We start from the raw sequence: 19110 nt of genomic DNA on the forward strand, positions 1-19110 counted from the left end.
CAAACGAATTCGAAATGCCAGTAGTACAGTTTAATGATAGTCTATACCCTCGAATAACCATAATTTAAACCTCCAAATAATGATGATGATTTGTAACGAATTGATCATATATGATAAGTGAGGATACTTAATTATCTACTGCTTGCTCAAGGGTGTACTCAATCAGTCTAGCTCTACCTCAGCTAGAAATCTTTCTCGGCTCCATTGTTTTTGGCGGATCCGGAGCGACAAAATGATGTTGAACAGATCAAATAAGTCGGGATCTTTTAAACTGATTTCTTACAAATCATCAGCAGCTGATTTGAAATATTAATAGTTTAAAGTTGGTCGATCTCAGCCGGCAGTATGCCAAGCAAGACCAAATATTAACAAGAGGTCTTAAAGTCATTAACCATAGACACTCAACATCCTCGAACTTTCTTTTAATTTCTTTGTTTTATTTTCAAATTTTCACATGCAGGTTTGAGAGCTTTGAGCAACAACTTCCACCTGGAGCATGGATCGTCATAAAGACAAATGTTAATTGCAGTCAAGGATGCTTTTCTATCTCTCATTTCTGAGGTAGATAATGACAAGAGTCGATCTATTTAATTACCTCTACAGTAACGATGATAATAATAATTTTGATACCGGCACTATTTTAACGACAAATACTGTTAACCGATGATCAAAGATATCATGCATGCTTCAAAAGAAGAGAGAGGCAGTAGCCGAACTCCTGTTAGAGTTGAGCCTCCACAAAAAAATATGGTACTTAAGAAGTTGAGGATACTTTAATGCTATTAGGTAGTGATCCCATTGTATTGAATTAGCCGCCTCACCTTACTTAGAAAGCTTTCGGCTCCATTAATGTAAAGGACGCAATAAATCAATTGCATGTGGAAGAAATCACATATATAGTTGGCTTATCATATAGACATATCGAATTGGTTACGACTTAAGAGGTTAAGAATTGAGAAACTGATTGATATTAAATGGATCATGACTAATGAGGTTGTTAGAAGTTACATCTAAATTATTGATTGTTGAAGGTCCTCCTTTCTCTGATTTTTAATTAAACTTCATTGCCGTCTCATTCGTACCGACGTTGAGAAACTTGACTTGAAATCTGTTTCAATAAACAGTCAAATATCTTAAACATGCATCTGTGATTACATACTTTTAAAAGGTATACGTGGTCGACAAGTCTATAGATTAATTAGATGTTCTATGGTTCTGTTTTAAAGTTAGAAGAGTGCATGGTCGGATTTTCTTAAGCAGGATTTAATAATGGTTTACAAAGACTAAATGAGCTTAAGGCCAAAACTAAAACGGTCTTTGGGCGGCAACCAAATCTCGAGTGTAGACGTACTACTACTTGGTAGGTGCACAGTATAGAGGGCAATGTATTTGATCATGTCCGAAGAAAATTAAAGTAATCAGACATTTAAACAAGTTTGAAATATAATTTATAGATCATTTTATCACGCCACTCAAAAAAAAAAATTTCTGAATCCGTCGTTGCTCGCATAAATTATGATGAGAAAGTTAACAATCAAATAGTTTTATATTCGTTTCTAAACTAGCGGTGCATCATGATCAACTCCGTGGCATAAACATGACCAAAACAAAAAGCAATAAAAAAACTCCGTGGCATGTTTCTTGTGAAGCCAAAATGTCAAAATCATCTTACCCAAGATACATAGAAATCTAACCCTGGCCTGTTGTCTTCTCATCACATGGGGTCCATACCACACTCTTGAGTCTTGCATGGTTTTAGAATTGCATGGATCTCCTGGCCTAGAACTCCAGAAGCTATGTATGTGATTAACCCACCAAAAACTTAAAAGGAAGGGGGTCCAAAGCCATCAATGAATAAGACCTCCAATCCTCCATTGCAAATTGTGTTGCCAGGTAAGTACACATTTCCAGGATGTGCAGAGCTGCAAAAGCTGGTCTGCCTGGTGATTGTTAGCCGAATATAAATATGCTACAGAGACCCCCACGTTTTTTGGAAATCAAAGCCGAAGAGTGGTCCTTGATCGAGCTCGATCAAATTAGATCATTTGCTAGCTGCACATGCACTTTTATCATTCATTTCCTGCATGTATGTATGTGGCTGGCCAGCTGCAAAATTCGGTGATTCGGATAATTCTGCAATTGGTAAAGGACCAAAGCACAGATCTAACTTCTATGATGACATATGACCAAAAAGAGGGTCCTAAATCATTAACTGCAGAGGTTTAATGGGTTTTGAGTTTTCCTTTTCATTCTCTCTTAATTCCGTCATCAACTCCCTGGGTTTTGAGTTAACCCCAATTCGATTGCTTCTGAACCAGCTATCCTAGTTCCTAACTTGAATTGCCAAGTCAATAAAACAGTTTTGACTATTTGACAAGGTCATGGAAGGTGCAATTCAATTCACTTTTCGTAACTTAGAAATCGATCGATCACAGTTTCTTGTCGTTTAAGCATCTCAATCTCAAACCAGCCCTAAAATCTGTAATTTTCAGATGAAGGAAGGGTGCATGCACCAGTGCATGAGCATTATCGGGTAGTCATTAGTACGATTAGGAAAATTGATACCCACACTCTTGTTGATTTACACTACACAAACTGTTCATAGTTGACATTTTCTTAGAATGATTGCAGAATGCAGATAAATCCCTACAATATATATGTTCATATCTCACATTAATTTTTCACCATATATATACCTTACTATGTATATATATGCCTCTCCCAAAATTAGGTAAAAATGGACAAAAAAAAAAAAGAGACCAAGAAAGAAATAAAAGAATTTGTTAGAAAACAGAGAAGGCATCAGGTTGAGTGGGGTGGTGGTGATTAGGTTCTTCCTTCCACACCCTTTTATTCACATTCTCCTCCTGCTCATATTTATGGTTATTCTTATTCTCCTCCTCTCCACCGCCATTTCCGAATATTCCCTCCACCACGGACTCCACGTCTATTTTCTTATTGCCATCCGTACCCTCGCCCACCTCCTCGGGGATATACGGCGGCCTCGGGAGTTGCGCCACCGAATCCCACCGTCCGCGGATTCCTCTGAAAAACTCGTGGCCCTTGATTTCATCCAAACCGATTCTCTGCTTCGGATCCTTCTCCAGCAGGTTCTTGATCAGGTCCCTTAACGGCGTCGCTTCGCCCGTCAGCTCCGGGGCCTTGGTCAGTATCCGGTAAAACGTCTCCTTCCGGTTGGAGCCTCTGAACGGCGTCGTACCGTACAGCATTTCGTATAGTAAGACTCCCAGGGACCACCAGTCGACTTCGAAGCCGTGGCCTTTGGCGGTTATGATCTCCGGCGCCACGTACTCCTCCGTTCCGACGAACGAGTTCGACTTCCCGGACGTGTCCGAATCGGTTCTGTTATCCGGCTTCGCACTGGTTTCGGTTTCGGCCGGTGCATTGAAATCGTCCGGCGAAATTCCCGAATTGCAGAAGCTGTGGAAGAGTGACGAGCGCTTCTTCTTCGTCTTGTTATTCTTGTGGACGGAAGCGGATTTGGATACGGAATTCGATCTCGGAGCTGGTTGGGGAGTCTTGACCGACGGCGAGAGTTTGGTTGAAAGATCGAAATCCACGAGCATAATGTGGCCGTTTTCTTGGATCATAACGTTTTCCGGCTTCAAATCCCGGTAAACCACTCCTAAACCGTGCAAATACTCCAATGCCAGAACCAATTCCGCCGCGTAAAACCTGAACAACCACCACAAACAAAAACAAATTCAGTTCAAATTCTCAACAAACAAAGAAAATTGATAAATCAATCGGAGGATTATCGGATCTCAGAATTCCGTTATAACAAACTAACCTGATGACGTCATCGGAGAACATCCTCTCCGTCTGCCTCTTCCGGAGGGAATTGAGATCGCGGCCGGGGCAGTAATTTATGGCGTAACCGACGAGCTTCTCAGTGTCGAGGACTCCATGCAGTTTCGGGAGGAGCGGGTGATCAAAACGACGTAGTACTTGCTGCTCGAAGCAGACTCGGCGGTACTCGTCGCCGTCGCCGCCGTCCTTGCCCTTGCGGTGGATCAAGTCCTTGGAAATTACCTTCAAGGCCATGAGCTCCTCCGTCTCTTGGTCTTTCACCAAAAACACGACGCCCTTGGCTCCGCGGCCGAGCGGCGAGATGACTTTGAGGCGCTGGAAATTGAACCTCGGTACCGAAACGGCGTCGTCTCCGCCGCGCTGACGTTCTTCTTGATCCATGGTGGAGGACGAATTTTGGGGTTGCCAGAAATTTGGGAGGTTTTGGAGTTGTGGGCGGTTTTATAGAGAAGTTCTCAGAGCTGGCTTGGGAGTCTTGCTGAAGAAGGATTCAAAGAGTGGGGGCCAGCGCTTGTGGGGTTGTTTGTTGTGGTGCTTTTAATGTAGCATTTGGTGGAGTGGTGCGTTGTGATGCGGACACGTGGGAGTTTTTGTGACGTGGCGGAGACCTGTGGGGGGGGTCTCTGTTTTAAGCAGAGGTTACTCGTGCCATATTTCCTGGATGCGGTTGAGGATGACGCAGGTGATTACTTGTTTCAAAAAGAAGAGGAAAAGAAAAAGCAAGAGGGCAGCGCGTGTGATGACCTGAGAATAGAGGTGCTTCTGGAAGTCGTGCGGAGCAGGGAATGCTTTGGTTCAAAGTTCAAACCCGGCGGTTGAGGGATCTGGGCTTTTTGGGCCGCACTGTTTTACTTCTGACTTGGCTCTCTTGCGTTAGACCCCCCTCCCTGCTCTGTGAGTGGAATCGTCGGATCAATTTTCATGCAACATATTTATATATTCTCATTAGTTTCAAGAGGTTACCTTTGTAAAGTAACATGACTAATGTCAAATGGTGCAATTTGAAGAGATACTTTACCATTTAAAGGGGCATATGTGATTCTATACAAAAATAAAGAAAAATTATAAGAGGTGAGTCCAAATCTTGTCTCACAAAATCCTTCACTTTATTCAATAAAATCCCTCTGGGAGCTAATTGATTGAATGCTTTCTAATGACCGGAGTTTGTGTAACGGCAATTGCTTGGTGTAGTTGAGGCGGTGGGTTTGTCAGGTTTGTAGCGATAAGATGATTTCCTCATCTCAATATATCTTGGCGATTACAAGCAGTTATTTCACTGATCCTTTTCTCTCAATTCGAATGCCTCTTTGGTGTTTTATTCGATGACGAATGACTGGTCCAGGTTCAGTGGTTGTGTTGTTTGCTATTGAGTATAGCTGTACATTTTTTTTTTTTTTGGTAAGTAAAAGTTTAGGTAAGAGGGATGCTTCCCTACACTACCAGGGTTAAGGCAAACCTACGACCTCAACCCAACATGACTTACGAAACTGGCAAGTGTCCCAGCCCAGTCTATTGGTATGGAATTATGCTCCATATTTTCTAGATTGCTCACCAAATGAGAGATTGTTGGTAGTGGGAATCGAACTGTGTGAGTTTACACCTCAAGTCCGCCTTTACTAACTGAACCAATTCTCATTGGCATAGCTGTACATTTTAGTCATGTGGAGTACATTAGAAATTTTATTTTAGTTGTTAGTAGGTAGTGGTACTCTCTCCTTGGTTTTGAATTTTGTCATTTTATCTGAAAAAGGTTTTAACGACGCCACCTTTAGTTTAGGTTTGAAAAGAAGTGAAGACATTTTCCAATCTCTAGGTAGTGGCTCTTGTTTCCTACCTTTCATATTAGGCTCTTGTTTCCTACTTTTTTTTTTTTAAAAAAAAAAAAAGTACGAGAGAATTAAAATGACAATCTAAAACCTAATATGAAAGGGGTCTGTTATATCCTATGTAATTTGTATCTTAATTGAATAAAATTTCATACTCATTTCTAACAAAAAAGAAGTGATTTGTTTCTTAGTAATCAGCCGAATAACTTCATATTTATTGAAATTGATTCGTATTATATGGAGTTTCGGATGCAAAAATGAAAAAACGAATTGTTTGTTGTCCTTAAGTCACCAAAGACTCAAATTCATGGCCTATCTTTAATTAATTCATATCGTAAGCCCCATGATGTTAGGTTCCATAAAAGCCCCCTTTTACTATATGAAAATGAGACATTTTTTTTTTTTGGAGAAAATAAGAGACCTTTATTGAACAAAACCAACAATTACATATGGGAATCATGACAAGTGGTAGACATGTACTCCCCACTCTCCTCCCTAAAAACCGAACCAGTTACGGGTCTGTCATCAAGAATGACTTCCATGAGCCAAAAGAGCCCAACCCCTAACCAACAAAGTCGCCCAACCTCACAGGCTACAGATAATCCCAAGAATATCGATAACACCTCATAGACAACCGTCATAAAACCAACGCCCTCTTCCACACCGCGTCCCAATGAAACCAGACCACGTGCAAGGATCACTTGTCAGCACATTGGCCATAAGATAAAACCGAAAATAAAACAACTTGTCCCCTGGAAAGACACCACCTCCATGGCACATCAATTTGACCCAATCGTCGCTCAACAGAGGAGGGACCAACTATTGACCAAAAAAACCTAACCGCCAACCTAACTAAAAACAAGACTCTAAACAATAAAGAGAAACGCTGCCGCAGTGCTCCTCTTCGTTGTCATCAAGAACCCAGCCAGCAAGCCACCACCACAAGTCCTTGTCCTCGAGCACCCCAAGTCGATGATACCATGCGGCAAGCCACACCAATTTTACCACCGAGAGATCGGTGAAAAAATTACCATACCGTGCCGCCACCATGCCCACCATCTTAATGTAGACATTTAAGTGTTTAATGAGTGAGAGAAACTTGTGAATATAAGTCAGTATATTTTCATTGGACAATGACAATGACAATGACATTATATATGGGGCTAATGTTTGAGATACCATATCTTCATATTATGGATGTGAAATGTCGGTATTTTAGAGTGTGAATGCATGAAGATTCTCCTGATTAATATTTTATTTTTCTTTACATAATTTCCTCTCATTATTACCAAAAAAAGTAAAGGCTAGCATATTAATACTTACTATTTTTTCACCTCCTCTAATTCAACAATGCAATTTCCTTCTCCAAACAAGAAGTTTGCAAACCATAAGCTCCTGGTGGTGAAAATGTTCAAACATGGAGTTTTTCCCCTTCCTTCTTAGCTCCCATGCCTCATCTGACCAGGCAATAGAAACTTTTATAAAATGGTGATTCTTTTTTTGTTTTTGTTTTGCTGTCGCAATTATTGAGGTGATGTATTTCATATTTTCATACTGTAATCGTAATCCCCAGAGAGAACAAAAATCGACCACTTCTTAATGCGTGGCCTACTATTATGATCTCATTCTCATGTGGATAAGCAACGCCACTGACCCCTTCAAAAAAAAAAAAAAAGCAACGCCACTGACCCCTTAATTTCATAAACCAAAAGTCCAAAACCCAAAAACAGCAGCAGCTCTCTCTGTTTTTGTTTCAATAGCAGGAATCGCAGAACATGGCAACCCCAAAATCCTTATGTTTTGCTTGATATATGGAGTCCCGCAGGCTTTCCATTCTCTGTTCCCATCTCCGCCCCGGTTCGGGTCCCGCCCCGACCCGACAGATTCTCGTTTCCAGGTCCATTTGTGATGCTAACCAGCGACCTAGTGATTCCGACGAGGGAAGTGACCAAAACGACTGCGTTTTCTGCAAAATCATACGCGGTGAATCCCCTGCTTTCAAGGTAGAAACTCGGCCAAGTTTGCTGTTTTGAATTTGTTTAATTTTCGGTTTGCTGTTTCATTGATTGCTTTCTAATTTGAATTATAGTTATATTGAATGCATTTTCCTATTGTATGTTAGCTCAAGAAGAACACTTTTGGTTATGTTAAGGAATGAGTCTGGTTGAAGGCAATGAAATAGTTACCCATTTTGTACTGGCTTAAGTGTACGTTATGTATGTTATAGTTTACATTTCAATAGCGTGAAGATTGTTATAATATGGGGTTAATTAATCTCTGTGGTTCATTTTCCTTTGGTTGTGCTATGATTGATTCTTTCTCGCATTTTCAACTACAGATTTACGAGGATGATGTTTGCCTATGTATATTGGACACACATCCGCTGAGTCGTGGGTAAGGTATCATTAATCTAACATACAATTATTCTTTTCCTTATTGCCAGCTCTTCACTTTCTTCCTGTTGGAGTTTTATGGTGATTTGGTAGGCTCAGGATAAACTTCCACACATGTACAAACAAGAGTATCTCAATTTCTTTAATCCAGATTATGTCATTGGTTAAGCAAATTCCTTAAGAGTGGCTAATATTTTCTGTGGTACTAGAGTTCTTTAATCACCATGTATATGTCTCTTCAGGCCTTGAGAGGTTATATTTGATTGAAGCAATTTCTGTCACTGCTCTTTTTCAGATTTGTATAATAGATTGTCAAATTTCTCCATAGTACTTAATTCAACTGAACCTTCGCAAACAGTGAATGACTGAACGGTGTCTTAGTTTGTGAAGTGCTTCCTATTAACTTCAATTTTGTAATTAATCACATTAATTCTTAATAATAAAAAACTAATAAAATGCTGTTAACTTAACTACTTTAGTTCAACTTTATTTTGTTCTCCACTTATTCGATTTCATAGTTTTGTTCCCCAGGCATTCTCTTATCATCCCAAGGTCTCATTTTCCTTCACTGAAAGCAACACCTCCAGATGTAAGTATAATCCTATTGATACAGTTACCTCACATAAGAATAATATGTGGTGAGTTCTGTTGCTGGGTATCATGACATATTACATATAATATGATATTCAAATATTAATAAGGTGAACTTCTTGATATGAATATGGCGAAATAGAGTACCTATATATGATACAGTTACCTCACATAAGAATAATATGTGGTGAGTTCTGTTGCTGGTTATCATGACATATTACATATAATATGATATTCAAATATTAATAAGGTGAACTTCTTGATATGAATATGGCGAAATAGAGTACCTATATATGATACAGTTACCTCACATAAGAATAATATGTGGTGAGTTCTGTTGCTGGGTATCATGACATATTACATATAATATGATATTCAAATATTAATAAGGTGAACTTCTTGATATGAATATGGCGAAATAGAGTACCTATATATGCACTTGTAAAAGGTAGAAGGGTATTCTGAATCATTGGGAAGCATACAGTTGATGAACACCTTGACTACATTAATGATAGTTGTGCTAGGATTTTCTCGGCATATCTCTCAGAAGTTGTATGGGTGTATGATACTGTGCGCATATGTTTCTGTATCGGTGCTGGATTCTATAATCTTGCATGAGTCTGAATCAACTTGTTCTGCAGGTGGTGGCTGCAATGTGTTCAAAAGTGCCCTTTATCAGCAGTGCAATCATGAAAGCTACTGGTTCTGGTATGTGTTCAAAGTCATTTTCTGTTGTCACCATATTGCAATTTCCTTTTCCTTTTAGTTTATCTACTTGATTGCCTCGCTCTATAGCAATTATGCTGTGCTTGGGTGTTCATTAAAATCTGGATAAAACATTAGAGGAGCTACTTGTTTGATTATCTGCATTTGATTCATTGCAAATTTACATTGACTTGGGAAGACCATCTTTGTTCTGACCTTATGAGGATAATGAACTTTATTTCAGTACTTACTCTGGAAGACATCCTTTTGTTTCCAAAGTGCATTTTCCAGCGCACCTGCCTAAGCTCTAGTGTTATAAAAGTTTAACATGGAAGTTCTAATTGTGCAGATTCATTCAACTTGTTAGTTAACAACGGTACAGCTGCAGGCCAAGTTATATTTCATGTGAGTCATTATATTTTCCATCTGAATTTGCATTTAATTAGCAGCAGTATGCAGGAGAAATGATGTATCTGTTGTCAGTACCAAAATTTCACGTCTCATTGCAACTGAACAATGGGAGATGTTGTTATTCTTCATGAACTTGAGCATTTTACTCTTCTATCTTCAAATTTTCTGTTTACCTTTAGGAATATGATATTGCTTATGCTAATATTTCCATGTGACATGGTAAATGCAGACTCATATTCACATAATTCCGCGCAAGGCCCTTGATTGCCTATGGGCTTCTGAGGTATGTGCACTATTCACATTTATGTTTATATTTGTGTGAAAACTAGGCTCCGAGATACAAACTTAGACATATACGAACATGTCCATTTTGATAGAGTTTACGGAGGCGGCCCCTGAACATAGACCAGGAAGCATCTCGACTTGCAGACCATGTTCGAGAGCAACTATCATTATCAGTCAACTCTAAAGATATCAAAAATGAAGGATCTAGTCTTACCGGAAACTAGATGCATATTGCATTTCTGTTGTAATCTAAACCGTACAATGTCTATGCCTTACTTCAATTCTTCAAATTCAGCATTACTCGCACAAATTTCTGGTTTCATCTGTGGGACGCAGAATCAGCGACACCGGCTTATAGTTTTCGCCTTCGGAGCCCTCCCTCCCCTTCCTATTGTAACATGCAAAACATAGTTGAGAAATGGACTCTGGACATCTGGCTACTTGCATTGCATATGAGAAGCTCTAGTTTTGTATCTCTGGATGGCAGTTCGGGAAATTCAAAAAAAAAAAAAAAAAGGTTGTCCAATGAGAGCTCCTCTTGACAAAATATAGAAAAAAAGTTAAGAAAATTAAAAAGGATTATCTTGTAAGTGGCCAATGAGAGCCCCCGTCTTGAGTCTTGACAGCAAAATAGGAGAGAAAAAAAAGGGCAAAAAAATAAGGGAACCCTTAAAAAAATCTCGAATCTTCCAATGTTATGTGACCTTGTTAGGGAAGGCTTCAATTTCTTTTCTTTTTATTTTTGGTTTTTTGAAAAGGGGCCAATATAGGCCAATATATAAACTAGTCTTGGTGCTTGACTCCGCTTTTAAGGTCATTTCTTCTTCCTTTCGCGCTTGCTTCCTGAAAACGAAGCCTCCTCTTCGCGCTTCCTCCTCTTCCCTAACACTCACTCAATTTGAGCCGGAGAGAGCCACACAGAGAGAGAGAGAGAGAGAGATGGGTCAAACCGGGGCATTGGATAGGGCGGAGAAGCTCCGGAAGGACGGCAACACCTACTTCAAAAGGGGTAAATACTTGGCCGCCATTGATGCCTACACTGAGGTAATCTCAATTCTCTTTCTTTCTCATCTACTGCAACTTGTTTCTAATTTTTGCAAATTTTTTCCGTTACTAATTTTTTGCATATTTGCGTTGCGTTTTTGGGGTTTGAAGGCAATCACACTGTGCCCTAAAGTCCTCGTTAATTATACCAATCGTGCTCAGTGTCATCGCGTTCTTAAGTATGTATAATCAGTCCTCCTCGCTCTTCCTCTCTGTTTTGAATTTTTCATTCAAGATTGTTGTGATAATGGTGGAAAACCAACGCAGGGATTGGACCAGAGTCGAAGAAGATTCCAGGAAAGCTATTCAGCTCGATAGTGATTGGGTCAAGGTAAAAATATTCTATTTTCGGCTCTCTCTGTGCAATGTGTTTCGGGTTACATCAAAATTGATTAGAGGAGTGGAATTTGTGTTTTGCTTGTGCATCTAATTCACTAGTTTGTTCCTTAGAGTACTTCTAAGGCAATGCATGATGCCATTAACTTAAGAGTGTTCGGTGCCATTTTGCGCGAGATTGATGCACCAGGCTTTTGTGCTTCCTATGTTTTCAAAGTCGATGGTTGTGGTCGAGTTTAGCTCTTTCACTTTCTCATCCATGTTTTAAGGGCATCTTCAGGGTGCACTTTGTTGTGTTGAAGAAATTGGTTATTGTTGAAATGTATGTGACATTTGGATTGGAGAATGATATCTTCTTGTGGAGGAGTTTTTTCATCTTATTTGTTTGGTTAGTTTATTGCAATAGATTCAGTACATTTGTTTTTTATGCTTAGATGCAGTGTTAATTCTCCAACTAGAAGATAGCTTAAAAAGTTCGGTTTCCTTTTTTATACTTTGGTGCTCTGACTTCTGTGGTTGGAAGTTTGCTTATTAGATATTAGAAGCAGGTTTTCCTGCCATCTTTTTCTTGCTTGGAAGCAAACTTTTAGTTCACTGTCTACCATCAAGACAAGCATGGGGTAGTCTGAAAATTGCTTAATAACTTTATGTTACATATGCTATGTATTTTTGTCGTAAGTTGTGAAATGTCTTCAACTGGTTTAGAAACATTTTCTTTTTCTGTTTCATACTGGATCATCATAGTTTATTGGAGATTGGTTGCATGACAGGGCCACTATTATCTGGGGCTTGCACTACTGCAGAAGCAAGAATATCCTGAAGGAGTTAAGGAATTGGAGAGGGTGAGTTCTTTTCCTTTCTGTCTAGGATGTTTGTATTATATGCATTTAGAAAACTTGTTTTGGGCTCTCTTTTTTTTTTTTTTCCTTTTCTTTTCTTTTCTCTCACTCTTTTTTGTTCTGTAATGATGAATACTGGGCACATACTGTGTTCCATACAAAGTCTATTTTTACTAATGTTCTTGTTGAATCATTTTGTTTTGTTTTTGACAGCCATTTGTACCTAGTTTGGTCATGTTACATGCCAGGGTTTAATGTAGTAGATTTTATGAGTGCGAAACTTTAGTTTATGGTGTTCACTGTTTCCATAATATGACATGAATTCCGGATATCAGAAAGAACAATTTCCATCTTTAGATGCTAATTGATTTTGTATTGGCAGTTACATCTTATTATCAGATCCTGTTTCTTTTAAGTTTCTTCGTAGATCCTCCCACAGACACATGCACCCATTTATAGGATGAATGGTAATGGGTAGCTCTAAATTAGAAATGACCTTGGTAGAACCATTTATGCACTGTTCAATTCCTGCTTAAGTTGCCAATATGTAAATTGTTTCCAATTTTCTTTTGACTAAATACAGTGATGGAGGAAAAAATTGAAGTCCAAAAATTGAGGAGATTTCTGCTAGAAATCTATATATATATATATATATATATATATATATATATATAGAAGTTGGAGTTCCATAATCTATTCAGAAAAAGAAGCAAATAATTATATATATAAAAAAAAAAATTAGACATGATTCTTAGTTGAAAATTGCCCAATCTAATACCCTTTTTCTATGCCTTTCGAGAATGAAGAGGTTCAGGTTTATGAAAAGTTGTATTATAGTTGCGATGCCATTCTGCCTCAAATTGATTGTTCATCAGAATGACTCTACGAAGCTTATTTTGTAGCTTGAAGCTCTTGCTTGCATAAGGTTTCAAATTGAAAATAAGGGTGATATTGGATAACAATTGTAGCTCAAACAGTTAAATGCAAATGATGATTTATTAAAACGACTTTTTGGAAGCTAACTTTGTAGCTTTGAAGTCTTGCTTGTACATAAGTATATGGTTTCAAATTGAAAGTGGGGGTAAGATCCTATAACTCACTGAAGCTTAAACAGTTAGTTGGCACCAGTATAATCTTCTACATGCTACTAGTGTAATCATTTTATCCTTACTACTTGATACTTGATAGACAGCTCATCACATTAAGTTGCTTTTGGGTGATTAAAATCTTCAGATTCTGTTGACCTCTTTGTGACCTTTACAGGCTTTGGATCTTGGGAGAGTTGCTGATCCTAAGGGTTATATGGTAGAAGACATATGGCAGGAGCTTGCAAAGGCAAAATACAGGGAGTGGGAAGAGGCATCAAGTAAACGTGCATGGGAATTGCAAAGCTTGAAGTATGGCTTCATTCTGAGTTTAGGCTTATGATGTTTGAAAATGCTTACATTAAATAGCTTTTTGGTGTTCATTTTGCTATTAGCTGCTTCATAAAACTTGTTTGATGTTTCAGAGAAGCTTGTGAAAGTGCTCTCAGAGAGACACATGATGCTTTTCAGATGGAAGGGTTTCTGGATGAAGATGGTACTACCCATATGAAACAGTTAGAGGCTTTAGGAAGAGTGTTTGAAAAAGCTGCGGAAGCTGACACAGCAAGTGAGGTCAGTGCATGTTTTCCTCTCACTTCCATACACCTTGTTCCTGTTTCTTTCAAGAAGAGTAATGATGATGGTTAAAAATTTCAGGTGCCCGATTATTTATGTTGTAATATCTCACTTGATATATTTCGTGATCCTGTAATTACACCAAGTGGTGTTACATATGAGAGATCAGTGATCCTGGACCATCTTGAGAAGGTAATGTTTGGTCTTAATATTGCATTCACTATGGTAGATATATTCTGTTCATATTTGGTCTTATTCACATTGATATCTGAATGATTTTTTTGCACTATACTTCAGGTGGGTAAGTTTGATCCTGTTACTCGTGAGCCAGTTGAACCGTCGCAGCTAATACCAAACTTTGCCATAAAAGAAGCAGTCCAAGCTTATTTAAAAGAACATGGTTGGGCCTATAGAACGTCGTAAAGGTTGACTTCTTGCTATTTGGAACTAATAGTCCATAGTTGTGCTAAAACATGTAATGGACTACACTAGTGTGGCAGAGTGCAGTGGAAAGTCTTATCCTTCTGAATTGTACAGATAAATTGTATTGACAATGAGTCATAGACTTAATGCTTTATGTAGATTTGTGTCCTGAACTTGCACACTACTGTGTAGCGCTTAGCCAGTAAGAGCTGACAGTGCCTTATGGAGTGTAAGAGCACCTAATACGTGCTTTCTCAGTAAGCACTTTCAAGTGCATTTACAAAATGGCAAATTGTTATGAATGAGAAACGCTCATACATATGCGAAGTTGCGGGCTGTTTTACTGTATTTATTTCTCCTGCAAAATACTTCATAGTTTGGCTACCAGAACTGTGCGGATTCCAATGGTGAATGCAGAAACTGTGTGGATGGACACCAACCTCTGAAATCAGATCTCAATGGAAATAGTGCCCCAGAGCATGTTAACATCAAAGCGACTTTCATTGTTAACCCGCTTTTCTGTTGCATCTTGAATCAGCTCATGCTCATCATGGTGGTCATTAAAAAACAAGTGTGCTATGTTTTGTGTTTGTTTGTCCCATGCTTGGTACTACAATATAATTCACAACTGACATAGATGTGTGTGCTTTTCCTAATGTGCTAGTTTTCTCTTTATGCTATCCCCAAAGATTCTAACTTTGCAGCCACTCATCAGTTATTCCATCCCATCTTTTGTAAGGTTGGCTTGAATAGACCAAACCTCAATTATTCAATACACAGGCATATAAGACACTATATTTCTGCTTGATTGCTAGAGTATATGAGTTGTGAATTACTGGTATAGATGGCTTGTTTCAAGCCCTTTTTTTTTACTCCTCTCGCAGCAACTCTCATAAGCCAGCTTCTGTTTATACCCTAAACCCTAAATTCTCATCAACCAGCTTCAGTTTATACATCATATTATGTTCATTCGGCACCAGACTGATTCATACTTGTATCAGCTAGGGATGTTAGGAAATATGTGATGCTTTAGTTGCTTGAATAATTAGAAGATTATAGGGACAAGTAGGCAACATATCCTAATCCAAATGGGACACTACTGTTTATGAAGCACATGTTGTTTACATGACCTCTTTTTAATGTGTTTTCCGTAGGATGACATGTAAACAAGATGTGCTTCATTGGCAGAAACCAACTATAGGGGCCAAGTGGAAATTAAACTATATAAAGATAAAGCCGAAGTTAGGTTTTGTAGGGTTTTAGAGGTAATACACAGCTCCATAATTGTAAAAGGGACAAAGAATAGAGTCCCCATGACTTGGACTTGGGGGAATCAAAGAGGACTTCAATCACCATCTACAAAGAAATCTTGCAGAGATAAAAACTAAAAAGGAACGATGGAAATGAAATGTTGTAGCAGTGGAGATAAGGTGTTCATATCTATTGACAAAAAGGAACAAAAGTGAGTAAATTGGCGTTGCTACAGTTACAGCTTGGTTTTGTAACTGCTGCATTGAATATCGATTGCTCACAAAAAGAGGAGGGAGCTGAGTAGCATCTTAAAATTCAATGGACCACAACACCAGAAATCGCTGCACCATTCATTATGAACACATTCTTCTCGTTTGGCACTTTCAACAGTTTTGATCATCCAACACCAGAGCCATTGATTCTATTTCATTATTTGGAACCATCCATCTTGGTCAAAAGTGAGTAAAGGAACCCATTGGATAGTAGTGAACCAATTTATCTTCAATGCAATTGTTAATTGCTTGATTCAAGAACTGTCAAAAGCATTCATGGTTTGGGACCTTCGGTGACTTTTGTGTAGTAGTTGAAGAAAAAAAGAGTATAAAGAAACTGCCAGTCTTCTGCAGATCAGTAGTGTTGATTCCTAAGCAAATTCTGTTCTACTGGTTTGGTAGGCTAGAGTAAAACAATTGACATTAGCAGAAACAAATGACTGGAAACCATTCCACAAAACGAAGTACGATTTCAGTAAATATAAACATATAAAGCTTGCCCTTTTATTTCTTCATGACTAGCTTCTGAACTAGACACTGAAAATCTTAAAGAGGAAGAGAACATACAAAATGGGGGATGGAGAAATATTACACGATGATGCCCGAATACTATACAACCAACCAGAGCTCTGGAAATAGGTGAAGAATATACAACTATGGTGTTCTGTGACAATGAAAAAAGTGATCTCCCATCAAGCAGTATGGGTCAAATTTACAGCTCTGTTCAGTCTATCAAGGATGCCACTAGCTTTCCTCTTAGCCCTTGAGGTTCCATTCCTGGCAAGCTCGGATATTGTTCTGTAATTCTTCTCCTCTTCCCTCATTTCCTTCCATTTGGTTGGGTCATTGAAACAGATAATGTGAAGGACGGCGATGCAATTCTCTTTGCTGCGGTCACATATGGTGTCCCTCATGATGCTTAACAAGCAAGGAACAGCACCGAGATCTCCCATTTCCTCCACAGCCTTGGGATGGCTTGAGAGCAATGCAAGGATGGTCAACAACTCATCAACGTGCATACGGTTTTTTATCTTCCTGAGGATTGTCTTCACTGCACCAGCTCTGACAGCTCTTGCCTTGTTCTCATGTGTGACACATAGATTGAAAATCGCAGAAGCTACATCTTTCATTGCTAATGGATGCCCCTCGTCAAGGAGGTCGATGAGTGGTTTCAGGGCACCGGATTCCCCAATGAGTGCCTTGTTGGAATCAAGAGCAGACAAAGTGAAAAGTGCTGCAGCTGCATTGCTCCTTGTCTGAATGGTTCCTGATTGCAATGCTTCGATTAGTAGTGGCATTACCATCGGAGTTTCTGCCACAAGCTTCTTGTTGTTGTCATGGATTGAAAGATTCAATAACGTCGTGATCACATCTTCTTGGAGTTCCGAGTGAACACTACCTTCGAACTTGCCTTCGGAAAGGGGACTGAGCAATCGAGGGATGGCATCTAGAGACTCACCAAAAAGTGCCCGGAAAGAAGGGATCCTCTTTGTTAACAACCGAAGCTCCTTTGCAGCTTCTTTCTGCTCAGGCAATGCGGAAGACATCTTCTGGAGCAAAGAAAGCAAATGGTCTCTATCTGATGCTGTTATCCCATCCTCATTGACAAGGAGAGCAGGATCCGATAACTGAATCCCTCGATCTTTACACCATTGTGAAATCATTCCGCGAACCAAGTTATTAGGAGTAAGGATTGTGTGCGAAAGTACTTGTTGGGTTTGAGGGCATATCCTGTTGCCTGATTTTAGCTGTTTCTGGATGAATGGTCTGTCATACGTCTGTCATTTAAAACAAAAAACATTACAGCTAATTGAAAATATGGAGTACGGATTAAACCAGAAGCATAGGTGATATACAGAAATTCCACCACTCTCTTACATAACAAAAACTTGGTTCATACAATAAGCTTCATCTACCAAAGCTTGAAATAAAAGATTCTCAAAATTTTGGCCAATCAAACAGTCATTCAGTTTTAGCATCAACAACACGGTACTCAAATCCATATTTTAACCACCATAAATCAAAATTACTGTCAACAGTAATGAATTCAAACCAAGGAAGCAGACCAGAAAACCTCAAGAACTCAGTTTGGTTGCTGAGAAAGTGAAAGAAAACAAAAGAAAAACCAAAATTTCATCTTCCAATTCCCACTTCTCTTCCTCACATTTTCTTAGGCCAACTCCAGAGGAAGAAAGAAAATTGTACAAAAAGAGAAGACTCAAAATTGGTACTATAGAACCAATCTTTTCTTGCATTTGCAAAACTGGTATCCAAGATTTCCAAAACCAAATTGTGAAACAAACCTGTCCTGTAGAGACAATCACAGGGTCTCTCATCAACTCCTTTGAAATTGGGCACCTAAATTCCTCAGGGCAAGCCAGAATGTCCTTGAGCTTCAGAGACAGCGATCTCTTCCGCAGCTTCAATTCCTTGAGAGCACCAAGAGTCTCGTTGGCCTGATCAATAGTTTGGGCGCTGCAATCCTCATCGTCCACAATAGACCTCACCAGTCTCTGCAACTCCTTCTTCAACTCTGTTGCTTTGGCCACCACCGCCGGATCAGAATCAAACACGCCCGTCTTCGCCATTGGGTTGGTTCCTCTTTCTGGGTCTTCCGTTTTGGATTCTGGGTCGGACTCAAAATTCAATCTTTGTTTCTGAGAATGGAGAAACAAAGCAAAGTGGGAATGGGGTGTGCCATTGTCCTTGTGCTCTTTTCTTTTTTGGTGTTCTGTTTATTCTCAGTAAAATTAAAAACGAGGAGGAAAGAAAACTCGAAAACTCAAAAACTGTGTATGAAAGTTTGAGCAAAACTGAGGGAAGCCACAAATAGTCAAATACCAAAAGCCAGAGACACACACACAACACACACGCAATCCTTCTTCTCTTCTTCTCCTAATCTATAGAAGTCTGCAACTTCTTTTTTACGGTTTCGTCACTTTGTGATTTTTATCCTCATATCCCCCTTTTTTTTTACTCGGTGTTTGCCTCGTCAACACGTTTAAAAAACTGAAAACTAGCAAGTAACCACAAAACACCACCTGTTAAAATGGTAAAAAATTTCAAAACCAATTCTCTTTGGTACGACTTGGGAAATGAAATAAATGGTATTTAAGTTTAAGCAGCTTTTTTTACTTATTATTTGACCCAGTAATAAATGAAAATGTTTCTGAGGATTTGCAGGTGCCATAAATTTATTTACTTTCCCTGCAATGAGAGGGTGATCAAGAATCGAATATTGT

The 19110-nt window shown here is 39.0% G+C and overlaps 4 protein-coding genes across 4 annotated transcripts; 2 read left to right on the forward strand and 2 right to left on the reverse strand.

Annotated features, from left to right (window-relative positions):
• Positions 1-2593: 2593 nt before the first annotated feature.
• LOC112173072 (serine/threonine-protein kinase OXI1) lies at positions 2594-4318 on the reverse strand. Its single transcript, XM_024310618.2, has 2 exons — positions 3812-4318; positions 2594-3696 (listed from the first exon to the last, which is right to left on the reverse strand). The coding sequence occupies exons 1-2, from the start codon at positions 4210-4212 to the stop codon at positions 2784-2786; spliced, it is 1314 nt and encodes a 437-aa protein (XP_024166386.1). The 5' UTR covers positions 4213-4318; the 3' UTR covers positions 2594-2783.
• Positions 4319-7150: 2832 nt separating this feature from the next.
• Positions 7151-10495, forward strand: LOC121048752 (adenylylsulfatase HINT3). Its single transcript, XM_024312232.2, has 7 exons — positions 7151-7660; positions 7996-8051; positions 8582-8639; positions 9283-9349; positions 9696-9751; positions 9987-10040; positions 10135-10495. Exons 1-7 carry the CDS (start codon positions 7469-7471, stop codon positions 10264-10266), a joined length of 615 nt encoding a protein of 204 aa, XP_024168000.1. The 5' UTR covers positions 7151-7468; the 3' UTR covers positions 10267-10495.
• LOC112174454 (E3 ubiquitin-protein ligase CHIP) lies at positions 10495-14729 on the forward strand. Its single transcript, XM_024312230.2, has 8 exons — positions 10495-11086; positions 11198-11265; positions 11354-11417; positions 12193-12264; positions 13525-13658; positions 13772-13919; positions 14004-14114; positions 14220-14729. The coding sequence occupies exons 1-8, from the start codon at positions 10640-10642 to the stop codon at positions 14343-14345; spliced, it is 1170 nt and encodes a 389-aa protein (XP_024167998.2). The 5' UTR covers positions 10495-10639; the 3' UTR covers positions 14346-14729.
• A 1615-nt stretch (positions 14730-16344) lies between these two features.
• LOC112174456 (U-box domain-containing protein 9) lies at positions 16345-18759 on the reverse strand. The gene is made up of 2 exons (XM_024312233.2): positions 18172-18759; positions 16345-17646 (listed from the first exon to the last, which is right to left on the reverse strand). Exons 1-2 carry the CDS (start codon positions 18454-18456, stop codon positions 16561-16563), a joined length of 1371 nt encoding a protein of 456 aa, XP_024168001.1. The 5' UTR covers positions 18457-18759; the 3' UTR covers positions 16345-16560.
• Positions 18760-19110: the final 351 nt, after the last annotated feature.

Source organism: Rosa chinensis, chromosome 6 (assembly GCF_002994745.2).
Source record: "Rosa chinensis cultivar Old Blush chromosome 6, RchiOBHm-V2, whole genome shotgun sequence".
Taxonomy (NCBI): Eukaryota; Viridiplantae; Streptophyta; class Magnoliopsida; order Rosales; family Rosaceae; genus Rosa; species Rosa chinensis.